Source organism: Miniopterus schreibersii (genome assembly GCF_964146895.1).
Source record: "Miniopterus schreibersii genome assembly, chromosome: 12".
Classification (NCBI taxonomy): domain Eukaryota; kingdom Metazoa; phylum Chordata; class Mammalia; order Chiroptera; family Miniopteridae; genus Miniopterus; species Miniopterus schreibersii.
The window spans coordinates 45,208,676-45,232,216 of NC_138112.1; the positions used below are offsets into that span (position 1 = coordinate 45,208,676).

Below are 23,541 nucleotides of genomic sequence, written 5' to 3' on the forward strand. Positions count from 1 at the left end.
AGGGGTCCTCATTATATTTTTGTTTTACCTCTTGAACTTTATCAAGAATTTTCTGTTACAGTACTCCCCTTTTTAGTCCTGCCAAATTGCAGTTTCTGTAATGTTCAAGCCTACCTCTGACTCCATTGTTGACATTCCAATTAGGGTGCACTGTAGGCACTGCTTGGACAGCATCCACTCTTCCCTGACTATTGGATGTCTCTGCATGCAGTTGGTCATCTCCTCTAGCTTTTTCCAACACCATCTGAGGCTCTTCAGAGGGAAGAAGAGCGTTAAGAAAGTTCTGGCCCAGCCAGGTGTGGCTCAGCAGTTGAGCGTCAACTTGGGATCCAGGCGATCGGGGTTTGATTCCTGGTCAGGGCACATGCCCGGGTTGTGAGCTCGATCAATGACTCTCTCATCATTGATGTTTCTATCTGTCTCTCCCTCTCCTTTCCTCTCTCTGAAATCATTAAAGATGTATTTAAATAAATAAATAAATAAATAAATAAATAAATAAATAAATAAATAAATAAATAAATATCTGATAAAGGAAGGTAATGATTTGGTGTGGAGTGCAGTTTTCACAGGACCCTGGCATCAATTCTTAATTGCCATGGTATATGAGGAGTCAATTCCTTTTAGTGTAGATTTCTTGGAGCATGGGCTTTTCCTTCCTGTTATCTTTAGAGTCAGTCAGTTTCCCGATTGGTACAAAAGAAGTGAAGTGACATATCACTCTGACATTAGTGAATTGCTATATGCAAATCACTCTAGCATTGCTTTGTTATCTATCCTTACATTTTGGGAACTGTCTATTGCTTGCAAAAGCAGATTTTCAACTGAGAGCACATTTTTTTAAATTTAAATTTTTGCCCGGCCGGGCATGGCTCAGCAGTCGAGTGTTGACCTAGGATCTAGGCGATCGGGGTTTGATTCCCAGTCAGGGTACATGCCTGGGTTGAGGGCTCGATCCCCGGTCGGGGGCATGCAGGAGGCAGCCGATCAATGATTCTCTCATCATTGATGTTTCTATCTCTCTCTCTCCCTCTCCCTTCCTCTCTCTGAAATCAATAAAGATATATTTAAAAAATAAAATTTAAATTTTTACTTTATTTTTTTAATCTTTACCAGAGGATATCTTTTCCATAGCTTTTCAGAGAGAGTGAAAGAGAAAGAGAGACAGAGAGAAACATCTATGTGAAAGAGATGCATCGACTGGTTGCCTCCCACACATGCCCAGACCAGGGTTGGTACGTGCCCTTGGACGGAATTGAACCTGGGACACTTTAGTCTGCACACTGAAGCTCTAACCACTGACCCAAACAGGCTAGGGCAACTGAGAATACATTTTAAAGAGCCATGAAGCTTAACTACAGCTAATAACTGAGTTTGTACATTTCTATCCTTAACTTTAAATTTTAACTCTTTAGCTAACCTATGGCTTCAAATCTTCAAAGAAGGATTTAAATTTTAATTAGTTTATTATTTTCAAGAAGGTAGAGAAGTATGCAATGCATTTTATGTAGTTTTTCATACAAATTGATATAATTTGGCATTTTTAGGAGTAATGTGTTTTGTTTTGTTTTTTACATATATAATGATAACAGTAGCCACCAGTCTAATGCTAGCTTCATGCCAGGCAATGTTCCATCTGTCTAACATAAGTTGCCATTAATTCTGCTGGGCAATGACAGTGCAACATGGCCAATTCATTCTGCTGTGAATTTGGTAATTGGTTTTATAGTAAGACTTAAAGACTTACAGAGTTAAAGACTTACCTACTTCTTAAAAAGGCAGAAGAGTATGTATGTATTGAGTTCATTTAATTTATTATATTGAGCTGATGTAGTTGGATAAGCTTTTGTTATAATAATAATAGCCACCACTCTTACACATCTCCTCTATGCCAAGCAGGAACAGATATATAAAAGTGTCTGTCTGGTCTTTAACATGAAATATATCTGGTCTATAACATAAAATATCCTTACTCCCATCAGTTAGTTATTATTTTTCCCATTTTACATGTTGACAAACTGGCTCAAAGAAATTATTATCTGCTCAAGGATAGTAATTGAGTCATAAAGGCAGGACTCAAATTCAGTTGTGTAAGACCTCAAACAAACAAACGAAAAAACTAAACACAGTGGAGGCAAGCAATCTACCAGATACAGAATTCAAAATACTGGGTATAAGGATGCTCTGAGAACTTAGCGAGAACTTCAACAAAGAGAGAGTGAGCATAAAATAGAACATAGAAATCATAAAAAAGAACCATTCAGAAATGAAGATGACAGTAATGTTTCCTACACTAGAAGGAATCAACAGCGGAGGATCAAATCAACAATTTAGAAGACAAGGTAACAGGAAACACCCAACTGAAACAACAATAAGAAAAACAAAATTTTCAAAATAAGGGTAGTTTAAGGGACCACTGTGATGACATCAAATATAACAAGATCTCCTTCATAGGGGTGCCAGAAGTAGAAGAGAGAGAGCAAGGTTTTGAGAACCTATTTGAAGAAATAATAACTTAAAGATTACCAAACTGGTCAAGAAAATAGATATACAAGTCAAGGAAGAGCAGAGAATTTCAAAGAAGATAAACCCAAAGAGGCCCACAGCAAGACACATGACTATTAAAATGTGAATGGTTAAAGACAAAGAGAGAATCTTAAAAGCAGCAAGAGAAAGGCAGATAGTTGCCTACAATGGAACTCCCATAAGACTGTCAACTGATTTCTCAACAGAAAGTTTGCAAGACAGAAGAGATTGGCAAGAAATATTCAGTGATGGAAAGAAATGACCTACAACCAAGACTATTCCACCCAGCAAGGATGTCATTTAAAATTCTAGGACAGCCCTGGCCAGTTTGGCTCAGTGGTTAAAGCATCAGCCTGCGGACTGAAAGGTCTCGGGTTTGATTCTGGCCAAGGGCATGTACCTAGGTTGCAGGCTTGATCCCCAGCCGTGGTCAGGGTATGTATGGGCAGGGCATGTGCAGGAGGCAACCAATCCATGTGTCTCTCTCACATCAATGTTTCTCTCTCTCTCTCTCTCCCCCCCCCCCCCCTCCCTTCCACTCTCTCTGAAAAGCAATGGGAAAAATATCCCTGGGTGAGGATTTAATTAATTAATTAAAAATTAAATTGAAGGACATATAAAGAACTTCCCAGACAAGAAAAAGCTAAAGGAGTTCATCACCACCAAACCAGTATTACAAGAAAGAAAAAGAGGGGGAAAAAGGACATAAATATGAATAATAAAATAGCAATAACTATGTACCTATCAATAATTACTTTAAATGTAAATGGATTAAATGCTCCAATCAGAAGTCATAGAGTAGCTAAATGGATAATATAAGAAGACCATTACATATGCTGTCTATAAGAGACCAATTTCAGATCAAAAGGCAAACACAGACTGAAACTGTAAAGGGATGGAAAAAGATATTTCATACAAATGGAAATGATAATAAATATGGGGTAGTAATACTTACACCAGACAAAATAGACTATAAAACATAGGCTATAATAAGAGACAAAGAATACTTCATAATGATAAAGGGATCAATCCAACAAGAGGGTATAACCCTTGTATACATATATGAACCAACACAGAAGCACCTAAATATATAAAACAAATATTGATGGACATAAAAGGAGAAATCGACAGTAATACAGTCATAGTAGGTGACTTTAACACCCCATTGACATCAATGGACAGATCTTCCAGACAGAAGATAAGCATAAAGCAGTCTTAAATGACACATTAGATGAGGTGGATCTCCTCTAATGCAGTGGTATGAAACAAGAAATTAAATACAAGAAAAAACTGAAAAACACAAACAAAAAATAGATAAATAACATGACACTACACAATGAATGTGCTAACAATGAGATCAAAGAAGAAATCAAAAGATACCCTGAGACAAATGAAAATGTAAACACAACAACCCAAAATCTATGGGACATAGTGAAAACAGTCCTAAGGGGAAAATTCATAGCAATACATAGTTTCTACCTAAAGAAACAAGAAAAATCTTGCCCCGGCCTGGTAGCTCAATTGGTTAGCATGTTGTCCCTAGACGCCAAAGTTGTGAGTTTGATCCCTGGTCAGGACACATGTAAGAATCAACCAACGAATGCATAAATAAGTGGAAAAACAACCCCCCTCATCCTCTCTCTCTAAAAATCAATCAATAAAATTTTTTTAAAAAGAAACAAGAAAAATCTCACATAAACAATCTAACCTTACACCTAAATAACTAGAAAAACAACAACAAAGTGTAAGAGAGTAGAAGGAAAGAAATAATAAAGATCAGAGCAGAAATAAATGAAATAGAGACTAAAAAAAAAAAATACAAAAAATTAATGCAGCCGTTTTTTTGAAAAGATAAACAAAATTGATAAACTCATTAAGAAAAAAAAGAGAAATAACTCAAATAAATAAAATTAGAAATAAAAGAGGAGCAGTGACAACTGACATCACAGAAATACAATGGATTATGAGAAAATACTAAGGACAACTATATTCCAACAAATTGGATAATCTGGAGGAAATGGGGAAATTCTTAGAAACATATAGCCTCCAAGACTGAATCAAGAACACACAGAAAAGACTTCCAGTCAAGATGGCAGTGTAGGTAAATGTGGTACTTGCATCCTCCCACAATCACATCAAAATTACAACTAAACTACAGAACAACTATTATTCAGAACCTCCTGAAACTAGCTGAATGGAAGTCCTACTACTAGGGATTTAAAGAAGCCACACTGAGACTTGTGGGAGGGGCTGAGACTCGGAACGGCTGCACCCATACTCACCTGTGGCGAATGAAAATCAGGCCGAATATCTTAGCTTTGGAGGTTTCCCCAGAGGAGCGAGTGGTCTCAGCCCCACACCAGGCCCCCCAGCTCAGGGTTCCAGTGCCAGGAGAAGTCCCATTACTTCTGGCTTTAAAAACCAGCAGAAATTGTGGCTGAGTGAGACGGAGGGCGGCTGGAGTCCCAGGCAGTTCCTCTTAAAGGGCCCTGACTCATTCCCTCTGAGCTCCACCACTGGTACAGCAGCTCAAAAGTCACCAAGGACATACAGAGAGGAATTGAGAGGAATTTAATTGTCCAGCATGAGGATGAGGGCTGGAGGACAGCTTTCTCTTAGACAGAAGTGCTGGCAGAGGCCATTGTTCCTTTCCTGTGCTCTCCCCTAACAAAGCTCGTGGATGGGTGCCATATCTCCATCAACCTGGTCACACTGTTTGCCCTGCCCTGGTGATTCCCTGCGACCCCACCCCACCCAACTTGCAGACCCACCCAAGCTGGTTCCAGTGGCTTTTCCATACAGATGGCCTGTCTTGCTTCAGATTTTGCTAAAATCTCTCAAACAAGCAGCATCTGGCCTCAACATACCTCTTGCTAAGTGGTCCCTGGCCCAGCACTAGCAGAAGCTTGCCTTGGCTGACAGCTTGGCTTGATCTGGGAACCTCCAAGCCTGGCACAAGTAGCAGCCATCTGCAGATTGTGTTGTAGGTCATGCTGGGTGGTCCCGGGAAAAACAACGGCAGCAGCTGACATTGGCCTGCACCTCCCAAGAGGCTCCAGAGGACACCTTCAGACCATATTGAAGCACCACTCAACCACCTCCACAAGTGACACAGTCAAGGAGCAGACTCAGCAGGCACCAGAGCCCTGCTGAAGTAACTCCTGCTCTGTGGGGCAGGCCCCTGCACAGCTTATCCCCAACAGTGGTCAGTGGTCATCGCCAGTCCTTGCAGACAATTGGCCTGGGGGTAAATCCCTTCCACTGATGTGCCCACAGCAATCAAGGCTCACCTACAATAGGTGGATGTACACAGCCCACATGAAGAGACACACCTGGAGTGCCCAGCGTGGGTGATCAGGGAGGCTGTGCCATTGGACCCTATTGAACAGACCAATTACTATTAATGAAATCAAATCAGTAATAAAAAAAACTCCCAACAGAATAAAGTCCTGGACTGGGTGGCTTCACAGTTGAATTTTACCAAACATTCAAAGAAGAATTAACATCCTCTTTAAACAATCCTAAAAATTCAAGAGGAGGCATGGCTCCGAAGCTCATTTTACAAGACCACCTTTACCCTAATTCCAAAAATAGACAAACACATTACAAAAAGGAAAATTAAAGGCCAATATCCCTGATGAACATAGATGCAAAAAATCCTCAATAAAATATTAGCAAATCAAATTCAGCAATACATTAAAAATATCATGCTCTAGGATTAAGTGTGATTTATTCCTGGGATGCAAATTTGTTTCAGTGTCCTCAAATCAATTAATAAGATACACCACATAAACAAAATAAAGGATAAAAATCCTATGATCAGCCCTGGCTGGTGTAGCTCAGTTGGTTGAAGCGCCATCCTGTACACCCAAAGGCTGCAGGTCGATTTCTGGTCAGGGAGTGTGCGGAAGGCCACTGATTGATGTTTCTCTCTCTCTCTTTCCATTCCTCTCTCTCTAAAATCAATAAAAAATTTCCTTGGGTGAAGGTTAAAATAAAAATCATATGATCAGATCAGTAGATGTAGAAAAAGCATTTGACATAATCCAGCACCTTTTTATGATTAAAAACTCTCGGCAAAGTGGAAATAGAGGGAACATACCTCAACGTAATAAAGGCCATATATGACAAACCCACAGCTAACATCATACTCAGTGGGGGAAAATAAAAGCATTTTCCTTAAGATCAGGAACAAGACAAAAATGTGCACTTTCATGACTTTTATTCAACACAATATTTGAAATCCTAGCCACAGCATTCAGACAAAAAGAAGAAATAAAAGGCATACAAATTGGAAAGAAGTAAACCTGTCATTATTTGCAGATGACATGATACCATAGATAGAGAATCCTAAAGATTCCACCAAGAAAACTCTTAGAACTGGTAAATGAATTCAGTTAAGTAGCAGAATACAAAATTAATATTTAGAAATTGATTGCATTTTTATAAACCAATAACAAAGTATCAGAAAGAGAAAGAAAACAATCCCATTTTAAGTTGCATTTAAAAAAAACCCCTAGGAATATCGCTTCTCAGCCTTTTGGCTACGATCAAGTGTAAAAAACCCTAGGAATAAATTTTAAAAATTTTTTTAAAAATCTTTGCTCAAGGATATTTTTTCTATTGCTTTTCAGAGACAGTGGAAGGAGAGGGAGAGAGAGAGAGAGAGAGGAACATCGATGTGAGAGAGACACATCGATAGGTTGCCTCCCCACGCACCCTGACTGTGGATTGAGCCTGCAACCGAGGTACATGACCCTGACCGGAATCGAACCTGGGACCCTTACAGTTCATGGGCTGAACCAAATTGGCTAGGACCACCTAGGAATAAATTTAACCAAGGAGGTAAAAGGCCTATACTCAGAACATTATAATACATTGAAGAAAGAAATTGGAGAAGGTACAGATAAATGAAAGAATACACCGTGCTCATGGATAGGAAGAATTAACATCATTAAAATGTCCACACTACCCAAAGCAATCTATAGGTTCAATGTAATCCTTATCAAAATATCAATGGCATTATTCACAAAACTAGAAGAAATATTCCAAAAATTTATATGGAACCACAACAGACCCCAAATAGCCACAGCAATCTTGAGAAAAGAAGAACAAAGTTGGAGGAATCATGCTACCTGATATCACACTATACTGCAAGGGTATAGTAATCAAAACAGCATGATACCGGTATAAAAACAGACACATAGCCCGGCCGGGCGTGGCTCAGCGGTTGAGCGTTGACCTAGGATCCAGGCGATCGGGGTTCGATTCCCAGTCAGGGCACATGCCCAGGTTGCGGGCTGCAGCCCATCAATGACTCTCAGATCACTGATGTTTCTATCTCCCTCTCCTTTCCTCTCTCTGAAATCAATAAAGATATACTTAAAAACAAACAAACAAACAAAAAAACCAGACACATAGATCAGTGGGACACAACAGAAATCCCAGAAATAAACCCATGCCTATATAGTCAATCTATGAGAAAGAAAGCAAGAATATACAATGAGGTAAGTATAGTCTGTTCAACAAACAGTGTTGTGAATACTGAACAGATAGATACATGTGAAAAAATGAAACTAGACCACCTTCCTACACCATACACAAGAATAATCTCAAAATGGATTAAAGACTTAAATTTAAGACCTGAAACCATGAAACTCCTAGAAGAAAACCTAGGCAGCAAACTCTCTGACATTGCTCTTTGTAATATTTGTTCTGATATATCTCATCAGGCAACAGAAACAAAAGAAAAAAGAAACAAATGGTACTACATCAAACTAAAAAGTTTGTATAGCATAGGAAACCATCAACAAAACGAAAAGATGACCTTCCAAATGGGAGAAGATATTCTTTTTCCTTTTTTAAATATACCTTTATTGATTTCAGAGAGGAAGAGAGAGGGGGAGAGAGAGAGAGAAACGTCAATGATGAGAGAGTCATTGATCGGCGGCCTCCTGCACCCCCCTGACTGGAGATTAAGCCCACAACCTTGGGAGTCTCTGCTCCAATAAACTATCACTTCCTGTAAACACCTGTCTCTCCAATCTTGGGGGCAAAGGTTTGCCCTGTGTTCACCTCTCTTACAATCCTATAAGATTTTTTTCATTTTTCAGTTTCTTCAGCTTTTTACTTGTTGTTACAGTGGTGAGTTCCATGCTCCTTACACAAGGAACCCAACACAATCAATTTTCAGTTGAACTTCAGTTCATTTGACAGCTCTAAATTTCCCCCAGTGTGAATGTGTGAGTGAATGTGTGTTGTTGCTACTGTTGCTGTAGTTGTTATTGTTGTGTTTTTGTTGTTGCTTTTGAATCTACTTCAAACACCAATTGTACAGGATTAAAGGAGTAAGCCTTTAGGTGTGTGGTGGAGAAACACATATTCCTCTACCCTTAAGTTTCTTTTGGCTGGTCTAATAATCAAATAGACATGACACAGATTAGCAAGACAAAATAACCAAACGTAATACATATGTATGGGAACCCCCATACATGAGAGAGTCAGAGACAGAAATGGAACATGGGTATATAAGACTTTCTGAGCTAAGGATGAGGTAAGGTGCCTTGGGGGCTCAGGGGCTCTTTATAGAATAATGAGAAGGGCAAATGTTTGGTAAATAAAAATTCTCCCATTATAGGCAAGGCCCCTAATTCAAGTTGTTCCAAGTGATCAAGGGAAAGGCAAAAGTTTCTCCTGAGCCCACAGGTAAGTTCCCCTTAGCTCAAAACAATCTGCCTACCACAGAAGCACATCTTGGGATGACTAGTTCTGAATGCTCACAGTGTAAATCTTCTATTTTATTTTAGTTTTTATTGATTTTACAGAGAGAGGAAGGGAGAGGGAGAGAGAGATAGAAACATCAATGAGAGAGAAACATCAATCCACTGCCTCCTCCACCCCCCCCCACCCCCCTATCAAACAGGTGACCTCTTGGTGAATTGGGAGACACTCAACCAACTTAGTCACACCAGCCACGGCAAGGTGTAACCCTTTTCATTGCATACAAACTCACCTAAGAATTTTCATCCAGATATGGGACTCTGGCAATCCTGATAAATCATCTTTAAAAAAAGTTTCAAGTCAAAAAGCACAGGAATCTAATTTAAAAGAATGGAAATAAATATTACAGTTAGAGTTTATCAGTGTTATAAATTTTTTTTCCAAACTAGGTTGTTTCCAACTGGTCTTGATTTCTAGGCTACAAACTTATGAAATAAGATTGTAAAATCAAGGGCCAAATAGCCAAGTGAATCAGTATTTCCCTGGTGACATTTCCAAGATCATACTCTGTTTAGTGCTGAAGTTCGAAGACCTTTCAGGGGTAGCTGGAAGCAATCTACAGAATCCGCATGTGCCATGGTCTAAACTTCCTTGAGTTCATGAAGTAAATCGGGCATGGGCTCAAGAGAGAAATGGTTTTGTATTTCACACTAGGACACCGTACACTTTAGAAAAAACAAAAGCCAAAAACCCTTATTTCCGTGTCTCATTCCTGAAAACTTCTATCAGGAAACTTACTCTGCAGTGCCAAATAAAATGAGAGGAGTCTCACTGAAATAAATGTTTGCCCTTGCAATTTCCCAACCCAAGCAGAATGCTGCTCCTCCTAAGTAGGTCCAGATTTTCTGCATGCTGGCCTGAGAGCCTTTTAATAGTAGAGAGACTGGCTGGTGAATGTGCCACCATGAATTAATTTTCATTCATTCAACAGTCGTTGGTGCTACGTGTGGGAAGAAGGTGCTAATTGCCAAAGAAAAGAATTCCTTTTTTTTTTTTTTTAAACAGTGGGGCTCAGCAGGGGGCACTTAACAAATTCAAAGAGTACTTAGGGATAAGTTAACATCAGTACCTCCCTACCTGGAAAGATTGATCTTTGAGGTAACATTTGAAATTGCTGTAGGCTATCCTAGCACCTTCTGGGTGTAGACCTGATTCCTACCCCATACCCCATAGTTTGTAACCACCAAAGATTTCAGAGTGAGGAATAAATGTTGGCTTTGAAGGTTGAAGGCACAGCTGGCTGCCAGGCTGGCAGCTGGCAAAGTGACATGGCAGCCAAGTCAGCTTCTCCAATAGTCCCTGCTTAACGATTCTGCACTCCCATTGTGCTGGTGAGAGCTGTGTCACTCCTCAGGAAATGCAATCCACAGGCACACGTGCTTACACACGACTTCCTCATCTTGGTAGCGGAAGGATTTCCCTAAAAGCACTTGGCACCTGAGAGCAAAGACTCGCCTAGGACAGCCTCAAGTGGCAGAGCCCAGTTTCTAGCAAAATGCTGCCCACTAGGCTGCCTTTGCCAATCTGGCCCTGCAGCTCTGCACGGAAAACGTGGCCAGGTCTCGGGACTCAAACTGCCGAGCCCCCAAAGCCCGGGACTGGGTCTCAGCACCCGCTGCTTCTCGCCTTCAAACGCACTGAGCCCAGGATCCGACATTCTTTTTTTTTTTTAATATGTTTTCATTGACTTTTGAGAGAGAGAGGAAGGGACAGAGAGAGAGAGAGAAACATCACGATAGAGAAACATCAACCAGCTGCCTCGTGCACGCCCCCTACTGGGGATCAAGCCCACCACCCACGCTTATGCCCTGACCCTGATCCAACCAGCGCCCTTTTGGCGCATGGCACCACGCTCAGTCCACTGAGCCACACTGGCCGGGCAGGACCCGACATTCGGATCCCTGCCTGTCCTTTGCGTCACTTCCCTTCCACACCTCTGTACCTGCTGGCGCACCTGCGTTCTACCCAACAGTTCCATTCCCAGGCTCCCCTGCAGCCCTGCCCATGTGCCTGCGGAGAGGGAGTTAAACACACCCAGTGAACAGGCTCAAGCTTTTATTCCCTCGTGGGAGTGGCGCCCCATCAGTAAAGAAGAAGGAAAGTTTAAGAAGAGCGTCTTGGAAGTTAGGTGTCCCCAAGCATGGAGGTCACCAGCCGGGACGGAGAAGCGATGTGGTGTGAGGCAGGTGTGCCCCGGGGAATGCCGAGGCTTCTGGAGGCTGAGCTCAGGGGTGCGGACCCTTGGATCGGCTCACTCCAGGCGCAGACGGGTCTCCTTTCTCTCTGCCTGCGAACCACCTAGCTGGGCTCCTTGCCCGCCCCACGCCGCCCGGACACTTTTGCAGCGCTCGCTGTAGTGGGAGACTCTGTGGGCTGCTGCGGAGCGCGCGCTGTGCGCTCGGACCCGGAGATCCCGGGGACCTGAGGAGCTTCTTTCTGCGCAGTCTACTCTCTGAGAGCAGCAAGTCAGGAGCGGGGACCTCCCAAGCGGGCTTGGAGCAGAAAGCCAGGGGAAGGGGTCCTGAAGCGGGGTGTACAGGGTGTGAGATGGTCGAGCTGCTGCATAGATGGGTGTTATGGAGCCGCTTAGTCTTGCGAGTGGGGATAGGTATGGTGCGAACAGGTTACCATCAAGCCGGTATGTAGATGTGACCACACAGGAGACTGGGAGGCAGGCTTGGGGCGCGGTCCGAGTGAACCCGGGCGTTCGGCCCACTGCGAGTGCCATTGCTTTGCTTCGGGGAGTGGGCTTGTGTTTGAAGACAGTAATGAGTTCGTGAGCATGGAAGAGTGTGACTGCAAGTGACAGTGAGCAATAGTCTCTGCAGGGACTCCCGAAAGCCTGCCTTGCTCTCTATTGGAGAACTGAAGTGCGGCGGATGCGCGTGCAGGTCCGGAATCGCACGCCAATGGGACATCTTGGCAAACAGCTGCCGGAAGCAGGAGCAGCTGGGCAAATGGTTCTAGCAGGCAGATGAGCGACAGGTTATGGATGGCGGGGTAGAAAAGGAGATTGCAAGGGCTGCTTGGGAGCTGGGGAGGCATCTGTGCCTTGCACCTCCCTGGTGTGGTCCAGCGGGACTTCGGTCCCTTCTACCCACTTGAAGGACCACCCAGGGCAAGTCCTGCTGCCCAGAAGGTGGGGAATCCAATAGTATGAATCACGATCTTAAGGAACTCCATCTGTGGGCCTCCAAACTCTTCCAGGTCCCTACCAAGCTGGGGGCGGGGCGAGGCAAATTACTAAACACAACGTTCCTTCAAGACATTGAGTCCCATTTTAAAGATGAGCGCACTGAGGCACCGAGAAGTCACTTCATAATCCTACCGCCAGGAATTGGCGCAGCCGGAATTGAGTTCAGCCTGACAAAGTTCTCGCTCCCACGTCCATCTCTTGTTCCCACAAGCTGCCCTCCTCTGTGGGTGATTCCAGATGCCCGAATTAAACACCTTGCTGGGACCCAGAACCAACCCTGTGAAGCATTAACCCTCTCACCCTCGCTTGGATGGGGCTGAAGGTCAGGCTTGGGGGAGCCAGGGGTCTCTGCCTTCCGGACCCCGCCCTACAAGACCGCGCAGCTGGGGATGGAGTGGGGTGCACTTCAAAGCCTGATGGAACTGAACAGGTGAAATTTACAATGACGTCAAACTGTCCTCAAAATCCTCCTGGCGTGGGTGTTTTTTTAGCCCCCACCTCTCCCCCCTCTCCTTTCCATCAGTGACCTCAATGCAAATACAAGCGGGATGATTCTGATGGATGCTACAGGTCCTGGACGCAAGTGGGTGACACAATCCGCCCCAGGCACCGGATCCTCCTTCTCATTGGCTGCCCGGAGCTCCTGGGCCCCCTCCCCAGACCCAGAGCAGGGGAATAAGAGGAGCCGCCGGGGCTGCGAGGCTTCGGAGCGACTTCCCAGTTGGAGAGTCACTGCCACTTCCACAGTGCCGTGGACTGACACGAAAGCCGCCACCGTTGCCGCCACCGCCACCGGGGGTACCTGCTGCCAGGTGAGCCCGAGACTCCAGCTCAGCTGTGGGTCCATCTCTCCGTCTCCTCCCTTCCCTCTCTCTCCGCTGCTCTCTCTCGGTCCATCTCCCTGCCAGTCTCAAAGTCTCTGTCCACTTCTGTCTGGGGCTCTGCGTTACACAATCTGTTGGTCCGCGGTTCTTCCCAAACTCCTCCCGGCTCCCGCTGGACGGTCTCCGGGGGGACTCGCTGCCCCGTCTCCGCGCAGCGCCGCGCTCGGTCCAGCGGACGTGCCCGCCCGGGTTCCCGGGACCGCGGACGGAGCAGGACGCAGGAGTAACTTTCTGGTCTCATGTCTAGCGGTCCTGGGGAAATTGGTTCGGAACCTGGGTCAGCGCGAGTCGGTGGCAAATAGGCTCAACGACCTAGGACAGGCAGCCAGTAAACGCAAGTCCCAGTTGCGGGTTTTGGGCGCATTTTCCCCAGTTTAAGTCCCGGGTCCCAATTTAACTCTCTTTTAAACTTGGTTTTTACAGGACACTCTTTGCCAAAGTGCGGAGCAGCCGAGCAGTACAATATGATCTTCAGTTTCTCAGAGATTCCAACTGCAGATTTTCCCTCCCTCCCTCCCCCTCCTCACCCCCCACATACACCCCTAGGTGTGAGCTCAGATCTGTGGGCTCATAAAACTTCAAACTGGTGCAGATTTTGACATGATCGTTCCCTTGCAGAGAGGCATCATGCGCTTCGGGAAGTTCCTACCCTTCCTGGCTCTTGGCATCCTGGTCCTGTACCAGGCGGGACTGCTCCAGGCAACACCATTCAGGTGAGACAGCCCTGAAAGTAGCATACTCCTTCCCAATGCCCCTGGGAGCAAACAGTCCTGTGAGCTGAGCTGTGGTGTGCCGAACGTTTAACACTGACTGGGTTTTGCGGGGGTAGGGGAGTGGGGGGGGGTTCAAGGGGAGTGTATTTTTTTCTGATATAAAGAAAACAATTATTTAGCACATAACTATTAAACTTACAAGCAGTAATGATATCTGATATTCTTTATTGTAAATTTCATACAGCTCATTCAGTCTCATAGAATGATTTTGTTGGTTTTTACCAAAATTTTCTGTGTCCTCAAGAGGACACAGGTCTTGTGCCCTGTCCACTGGGAGTTGGGGTGGCCACTTCCTTAGGGGAGACCCAACAACCAGGGAGCCTGGATGCTTCTTCTGGGGAGGGGGCAGGAAGGACTCAGAGCTTGTGTTGTGTTTGCTGCGTCTCCTCAGTTCTGACTCGGAGGACACCTCCAATCCTGCTTCCCTCAATGAGGAAGAAGACCTCCTTCTGGCCATACTGGTGAAGGAGTTGCTGAAGAAGATGGCCCGGGAGAAGGAGCAGGTGACAGCGGGCTCCAGGTGAGACCCCACACCTGCCCAGCACAGGGTATGGCGGGTGGTCCCCGTGACCAACCTCAAGCAGCAGGAACAGGTGCACCTTGTAAGGAGAAGGCAAACACTCCAGGAGTCAGTGCTGTAAACTCCCTTCCTCTTCCGGGGAGTCTGGGGCATTTTTGTATTCCCAAGAAGGGATATTTGGTGCCTTTGAGTGAGATGTGGCTTCTGGACAATCCTCGTGATGGGGTTGGATGTGATGCCATAATCTCTCTAGTCTCACAAGCTGTAATCAATTTTAATTTATTTATATGGAAATAATTGGCTATTATAGCTCCGTGTCCCATGGCCAGTCACCCAGGGCCCCCTTTGGGACTTTTTACACCCATGGTAATACCTATGGGGAGTTATCATGGCATTTTCCCAAGTGTCTGATGATTATCTGCTGTGATAATCCTGTTCAGTAGGAGAAGCACTTACGGTTCATCGGCACCTTTCAGACAGCAGTTTTGCCATGTTGTCCATGGGGAAGGCTTTGCCCCCACCAGTCTCTGACTGACGGGCCTTCTGTTTTTCTCCATCATGTAAATCAGCTTCACTGCCCAGAAGAGAGCCTGCAACACTGGCACCTGCTTGACCCAAAAGCTTGCAGGCTTGCTGAGCAGGTCTGGAAGTGTGGCACACAAGAACTTGCTGCCTTCTAGCATGGTCTCCAACGCCGCTCCCCGGAAAGCCAGGGATCTTGATGCGTAAGCACCTGAAGGACTCCAGGAGGAAGGTGACTGCCCTTGTACTGTTGCATGGGAGGGTGGATGACTGGCTACCGCAGGGCTGCAGTCCCTCCTTGGGCACATATGGTTAAAAAATCAACAGGGAAAGTGTCTGGAGGATAGAGAATCCCAATAGACGAAGCCCTTAGATTTTGAGTTGCTCTGGGGTATTTTCCATTGTCTCCCTGTGACATTGAGATCTTCTGCCAGAAAATATAGATGATAATGGACTCACAATTAATAAGTAACTAAATTCTAACTGTTGGTTTTTTTCTCCTAGATCACCATGAAGCTGAACCCTACCTACTTCTTTAAATTTATCACAAAATCAATTGGAGGAATGCATGAAAACCAAACATATGCATGCTAATTGGCATTGAAAAGACTCTGTCTTACTCAAAATAAATTTAACTGCATAATAAAGCTATTGAAAAATTACCAAGTGTGCATCTTTTTATATTTTCTTCTATATTCAATAAATATGACAGCCTATCTCATTGGCTTATCTGGTAACAAATCTGGGCCCACTCAGCCCACCTGTTGATGTTGGCAATCCTGCCAAACCTCAGGGGGACATGAAATTGCTGCATCCTGGGTGTCTGGGGACACATGGTAATGCTGTGCCTCAATGGAACTCTTTCTTTAAAGATATTTTGTGTTTTGGGAACTTCATCAAGAGAGAAAAAAAAGTAGGGCGGGTGGAGGGGGTCAAAATGGGGACATCTGTAATACTTTCAGCTATAAATATAAGATTTTTAAAAAGAAAAAGAAAAATGTAGGGTGGGTGTAGGGTGGAGGGGATCAAAAGGGAAAAAGGGGGACATCTGTAATACTTTTGACAGTAAAGATAAATTAAAATAAAAGGAAAAAATGTGATTTCATACATTTAAAAGGAGTCCCTCCTGCTATTTATGCTGTTTTCCCCCAGAGAGCCTCAGGGACTGTGAACACTTTGTTGACCAGGCTGACTCAAAGGAGGAAAGGCAACATACTTGGGATGGGTCTTCAGTATCCTGTACCCTCAGCTTTAGTAAAATATCCCTTGCTGGAATTACAACCCTGACATCTCAAAAACACAATTCACATTTATTTTCAGAGAATTCCCTAGTCCCCAACTCCAAAGGACATCTGTTCACTCCTCCTTAAATCAGGTTTGCGCTAGCCCATCAATGACGCAAACTCCCCCTTCACTAGCCCCCCCCCAAAACACCCCATAGCCTGCAAAGCCTTTTAGAAACAATTTCTTGGAGTTGGAAATGGGATCACAGACTGTCAGACCTAGAAAGGTCATCGGAGGGCCTCCAACCCAACTTTTTAATTCTCCGACACACAGAGAAGGAAAGCACATGGCTTAAGATCCTGCAATAAGTTTAACTGAGACACTCACACATTTAACAAACACTGAGAGCCTATTATATTCTTGACACTGTTCAAGGCCAGGAATAAAGCAGTGAACACAATGGACAAAACCGTTACAATCAGGGAGCTGTATTGCAAACTGGGGAGCCCTGGCCAGTGTGGCTCAGGTGGTTGGGAATCATCCCGTGCACCAGAAGGTTGCTGATTCGATTCCCGGGCAGGGCACAGGCCCGGGTTGCAGGCTCCATCCCAGGTGGGGGTGTGCAGGAGGCCGTCAATCAATGTTCTGCTCTCACATTAATGTTTCTCTTGCTCTCTCCCTCTCCCTCCCTCCACTCTCTAAATAGCAATTAAAACAATCTTTAAAAAATAAAAAATAAAATAAACCTGGGAAGACTGAGTTGATGCATCCTGTGGAATCATACTCCCCATTGGAAGGCTTCTGGGGTGTCATAGGGTATAATGCCTACCCAAGGTAGAAACTTCCCAGTGTCAACATCCCTGGCATCTGTGAGAACTGCTGGTGACAAGCTGCTGAGTGTAACTCCCAGCCAGTTTCACTGATGGACAGTCAGTCAACTGGGATCATTTAGTTAGAGAAATCAGCCCCTTCCATCCATTCACTCTAGTTGTTTTCTCAGGAGCACATAGAATGATGACCCTGCTCCCATTCCAGCTGCAGTCCACACTGCAGCCCCACCTTTGCCTAAAAGGTAGATCAGACCTTGTCTTCCTTATGCACAAAATACTGCATTGACTCCCCATCTCACACAGTAAATACCTGGAGCCTTGCAATGGCTCACAAGGTCCAAGCTGCCCTGCCCTTGCTCTCGTCTCATCTCCTGCCTCTCCCCCGACACTGGCCTTCCTACTGTTCCTTATCGCCCACCCCCAGCTCCAACTCCCTCAAGTGTTTGCACTTGCTGGTCTGTGCCTCTGTGCAGAAGGCTCCTACCCTTAGCCCCATCTCCCCCAGATCTTTACCTAAATGTCACCCTGGCCCTCCTGTCTGAAATTGTACTCCACTCTGCCAACACACCCTAATCCTTTTCTTGCTTTTATTTTTTTCTCTTTACCACTTATTACCTTCTATTATATATTTTTAATTATTTAGCTTATTGTTTGTACCCCATCCTGTAAACATTCAAGTTCCACATGGACAGGGATATGGCTATTTGTTAATTGCTGAATCCCCTACACACAGAACAGTATGCCTGGCACCAGGTAGCACTCAGTGAATATTTGTTGAGTGAATGGAGTTCAGTCTTTTTCTCTTTTATGATTATGGTCAACTTTCAGCTTTCCTCTTGGTCTGATTTTCTTCGGTTAAGCTGCCCAAGGGCTTTCATCTTCAGCAATTACTTCACCTGGAGAGTGAATCCCTCAAGTGCCTGAAGACTTCTGTGATGGCTGCCAGTTTCCAGTGACTCTGCTTCCTGCCTCAAGGCCTCCACAAGCACTCTTCCTTCACTTTGATCACTCTTCTCACCCTCCATTCCTCTTCCCCCAGATTAATATGACTAGCTTTCCTTTCCCAGGCAGTAAACACAGCACAGCCATAGGGTGCTTTCTAGGAGTGATACCTATGACTAGGTAGGCAAGTTCAAACCAGGAAGGGAGAAAGCAGAAAGACTACTTTAGTTTGGGGTCCAAGGCATCTTCTCCAATAACAGAGCTCATACTCCATTGAATTCCCATCAGGACTCTGGATAGTTTTGACCCAAAGAGTGAGAGAGTGTGATTAATTTGAACCTTCAAAACCAAAGTAGGATGAACTGCCTCAGAACCCTAAGAGCAGATGAAGGGGTGCATAAAGCAGTCAAAGGACAACATGGGGATGTAAAACTCTTGTGATTCTGCCATTACCCTGACAAGAACATGCCTTAAGTATCTGTTGATACATTAGCCTGGACTCCAAAATGAGACCTGTGGAACTCAACCTGACCAGCAGCCTAGATCCACAAGCAACCAACACCAGCGAAGATCATCCTTAACTCTACCACACACTCATGAGCAAGAAAAATACCTATTTGTTTTTGATATATTGAGGTTGTTTTTATGTAACATTGTTGTGGCAATAGCTAAGTGGTACATATGATTTGGGAATGCTATAGAGTAAAAGTGTCTCCCCAAAATTCATATATTAAAGCCCTAACCCACAGTGGGACTATGTTTGGATATAGGACCCTTACAGAGGTAATTAAGGTTAAATGAGGTTATAAGGGAGGGTCCCTAATCTGACATGACTGGTGTCCTTATAAAAAGAGGAAGAGATACAAAGATTTCTCTTTCTCTCCATGCACACACAGAGAAGAGGCCAGATGAGAACACAATGAGTAGATGGCCATTTGTAAGACAGGAAGAGACCTTACCACACACCAACACTAATAGGACTTTGATCATGTACTTCTAGCATCCAGAAGAGAGAGAAAATAAATTCTGTTGCTTAAGCCATGCAGCCTGTGGTATTCTGTTATGGTTGCCAGAGCAGACTAACAAAGGGGGCATTAGCTGATGGAATTATTTTTGCTATCACAGCTTGTTTTTCGTCTAGTTGAGATTTTGGGTTCTATATCAATTTTCTCAATAGCCAATTTATCAAATGTACTCTTCTTTTTATGAGGTTATTTACATTTTGTTTCCTTAAGCTCATCTTTAAAACTATCCATTTTGGCCCAGCCGGGTGTGGCTCAGCGGTTGAGCATCGACCTAGGATCCAGGAGATCGCCATTTGATTCCCAGTCAGGGCACATGCCTGGGTTGAGGGCTCGATCCCCAGTAGGGGGCATGCAGGAGTCAGCCCATCAATGACTCTCTCATCATTGATGTTTCTATCTATCTCTCTCCCTCTCCCTTCCTCTCTCTGAAATAAATAAAGATTATATATATATTTTAAAAGTATATCCATTTTGTTTCAGTTTAGTCTCTTAGGGATGAACCTAGAAAATATGCCTTAGATAAATTAATTCTGTCTTATTTTTATAATAAATGTGTAAAATATGTTATACAACAGTGAATATAAATATAAATAATACATGTATCAACCTGCATAAATCTAACATATAAAGTTCACTGCAAAATAAAGCAATTGTAGCCCTAGGTGGTTTGGTTCAGTGGCTAGAGCGTTGGCCCGCAGACTGAAGGCTCCCAGGCTTGATTCTGGCCAAGGGCATGTACCTCGGTTGCAGGCTGGATCCCCAGCCCAGGTCAGGGTGCATGCAGGAGGCAACCAGTCAATGTGTCTCTCTCACATCGATGTTTCTCTCTCTCTCTCTCTTTCTCTCTCCCTTCCACTCTCTCTGAAAAGCAATGGAAAAAATATCCTCAGGTGAGGATTAAAAAAAAAAAGCAAGTTGCAGAATGCTTTATTATATATATACAGGGTGTCCCAAAAAAATGTATACACACTCTGAATGATTATAAAATCAGTGTTTATTAACATACATTTATTTTCTTTTTTAAAAATTTATCTTTGTTGTTGAAAGTATTACAGATGTCCCCTTTTTAATGTAAAAGAATCTACAGAAATGAATAACTTTTTTGTCAATGCTTTTTTCACACTGATCCAGGTACTGCTGATACTGCGAAGCAACGGAATCACAAACATCAAGAATCATTTCATTAGGTATTTGTGTGCCCCCAATTCATCAACTGTTGATGGTTTTGCGCCATAAACTTTATCTTTTATGTATCCCCATAAGAAAAGTCTAGTGATACTTTAGGATAAATTTTCTTTGTTCACAGCTTGGTCTGGCTGCACCCAATATTTCAAATCTGTTAAATCTGAAAAGGAGTGAATATTAAGTGTGGTATCAGCTGTTAAAGTGTATATACATTTTTTTGGGACACTCTATATGTCAGATGATAGAGACTCAGACATGGCACCCGACTGCCACCTTGGGAGGAGGCAAGGGCTCAGCAAGGGAACAATGGCCTCTGCCAGCACTTCTGTCTGGGAGAAAACGGCCCCTCCAGCCTTCACTTTGAATTCAGTCCCTCCCTGTATGTCCCTGATGCCTTTCGAGCTGCTGCCCCAGTGCTGGAGCTCAGAGCTTGTGAGTCCGAGTAAGTCTGTGCATGGGCCAGAGAAACACCTGGGACTCCAGGAGCCATCAGTCTCACTCAGCCACAATCTTCACTGGTTCTCACATCCAAAAGTTATGGGGATTTCTCTTCCTGGCACTGGAATCCTGGGCTGAGAGGGTTGGTGTGGTGCTGGAATCTCCTGCTCCTCAGAAGGGACCTCTGAAGCTGAGATATACCTCACAACTTTTAACTTCCACATATGAGTGTGAGACCAGCCCATACCTTGTCTTTGACCCTCCTACCAGTCTCAATGTGGCTTCTTCTTTATATCCTTAATTACAGGGCTTCTGTTCAGCTAGATTTCAGGGGGTTCTGAATAATGGTTATTTTGTGGTTTAGTCGTAATTTTAACATGGTTGTGGGAGGTTGTAAGTATGGCATTTACCTACACTGCCATCTTGACTGGAATCATTTGGGAAATCTTTAGGTATAATTTTCTAAGCTTAGTATTTGGTATATATGGATAGTCATTATATATGTGTTTAGTAGGAATAAATATCATAAGTATGAGTATTTTATGTTAAGGCAACTCCCATAAAATTAAAAAAGAATTTATAAATTTTTAATACCAAAGAGAATCTGTTCTGTTCAATGGAAAGTAGGAAAAAAATCCACCAAAATACACAGTGAATTTGAAAAATGATGGCAGTAGTAAATACTCATATAGCTTTAAAATAATTGTAAATTAGTTAAAGACACCAATGAAAAGACTAAGACTATCAGGTTGCATTTTTAAAAAGGACCCAGCAATGTTTTTTTCTATAAAGGAAAACTTTAGAACAAAAAAACCCCATAATTGATTAAAATAAATGGATAGTAAAAGATGTATAAAACAAGTATGAACAAAATAAGTTTAAGTAACTTCATAATAAGTGATCAAAATAGAATTGAAACCCCCCCCAAAATAATAATTGAAAAAGGACTGGTGTAATATAGTGGGAAAAGGAACAAAATGGCAAGAAGATATATTTATCATAGATACACACGTACCACAAAACATGGCCTCAAATTACATAAAACAAGAACTGACAGAACTGTAGGGAGAAATATGTATATCAAGAATTCTTGTTATGGAATTAATGTACCCTTCCCAATAAGCCATTCTCTGGCTTCTGGAATCACCTCCAAAATGCATGGTTCAAAGTTGGGTCTGCAAATACCCCTTGCCAATATGATGGACTTCAGAAAACATAGTGTTTACATCAACGAAGGAAGGGGTGATAGATTTTGTTAATAATCAGACCGTGTCTACTTTCCCCAAAACCATTTATTAATTAACTCACATGTCCCACATTTATTTGAAATACCACTCTTATGATATGCTGATCTTCTCCTGGCCTTTCTTTTCTCTTCTCTGGCTATGACTATGCAGTTTAATTAAAAATAGAAAAAAGACATCTCATATTTGTCTTTTTTTAAAAGCTCTTGGCAATTTTCACAATTTTATTCTTCCAGAAGAAAATTGGAACAATTGTCAATTTTTAAATTGGCTCTTAGGATTTTAATTGCCATTGGGTTCTCCAGGCAGATAACTGTATCACCTGTAAATATTAGTAAATCTTATTTTTGTTCTTTTTGTATCGTTTAGAACTTCTTGACAATGCTGAGAAAAAATGGTGATAATGGGCATCCTTGATGATGAAGGCTATCAATTTCAGATGAAGTGTCTTTATCATCTTAAGAAAGTACTTTTCTTCTTAATGTGTACTAAAATATTTTTTAAAACTTATAGATATTAAAGTGTTTTTTATATATTGAGTTGTATGAGTTCTTTATATATTTTGGATATTAACCCCTTACCTAATATATCATTTGTGAATATCTTCTCACATTCAGTACGTTGTCTTTTTGTTTTGCTGATGGTTTTCTTTGCTGTGCAGAAATGTTTTAGTTTAATGTAGTCCCATTTGTTTATTTTTGGTCTTATTTCCCTTACTCAGGGAGACATATCCTAAAAGATATTACTATGACAGATGTTAAAGAGTTTATTACCTATGCTTTCTTCTAGGAGTTTTATGATTTCAGGTCTCACATTTAAGACTTTATTTCAATTTTGAGTTTATTTTTGTATATGGTATAAGCGAGTGGTCCAGTTTTCCTAACACCACTTATTGAAGAGACTGTCTATTCTCCAGTGTATATTCTTGCCTCCTTTGTCATAGATTAATTGGCCATATGAGAGAGAATTTATTTCTGGGCTCTCTATTCTGTACCATTGATCTATATGTCTGTGTTTGTGCCAGTACCAAACTGTCTTGATTATTGTAGGCTTGTAATATAGTTTGAAATCAGGGAGTGTGATACCTTCAACTTTGTTCTTCTTTATCAAGATTGCTTTGGCTATCCAGGGTCTTTTGTGGTTCCATATAAATTTTAGGATTATTTATTCTAGTTCTGAGAAGAATGCCATTGATACTTTGATAGGAATTGTACTGAATCAGTAGATTGCTTTGGGTAGTATGGGCATTTTAACAATATAAACATTACTAATCCACAAGCTCAATATATCTCTTGTTTTATTTGTGTCCCCTTTAACTTATTTTTTCAACATCTGATAGTTTTCAGAGTACAGGTCTTTCATCTCCTCAGTTAAATTTTTTCCTAAGTATTATATTCTTTTTGATGCAATTGTAAATGGGACTTTTTTCTTTTCTTTTTTAAAAATATGTTTTAA

At 42.8% G+C, this 23,541-nt stretch overlaps 1 protein-coding gene across 1 annotated transcript; it reads left to right on the plus strand.

The window, feature by feature from the left end:
* Positions 1-13,040: 13,040 nt before the first annotated feature.
* Positions 13,041-15,859, plus strand: LOC308565374 (calcitonin gene-related peptide 1-like). The gene is made up of 5 exons (XM_081154437.1): positions 13,041-13,311; positions 14,002-14,096; positions 14,548-14,676; positions 15,246-15,430; positions 15,703-15,859. Exons 1-4 carry the CDS (start codon positions 13,048-13,050, stop codon positions 15,403-15,405), a joined length of 648 nt encoding a protein of 215 aa, XP_081010563.1. The 5' UTR covers positions 13,041-13,047; the 3' UTR covers positions 15,406-15,430; positions 15,703-15,859.
* The last annotated feature ends 7,682 nt before the right edge of the window (positions 15,860-23,541 follow it).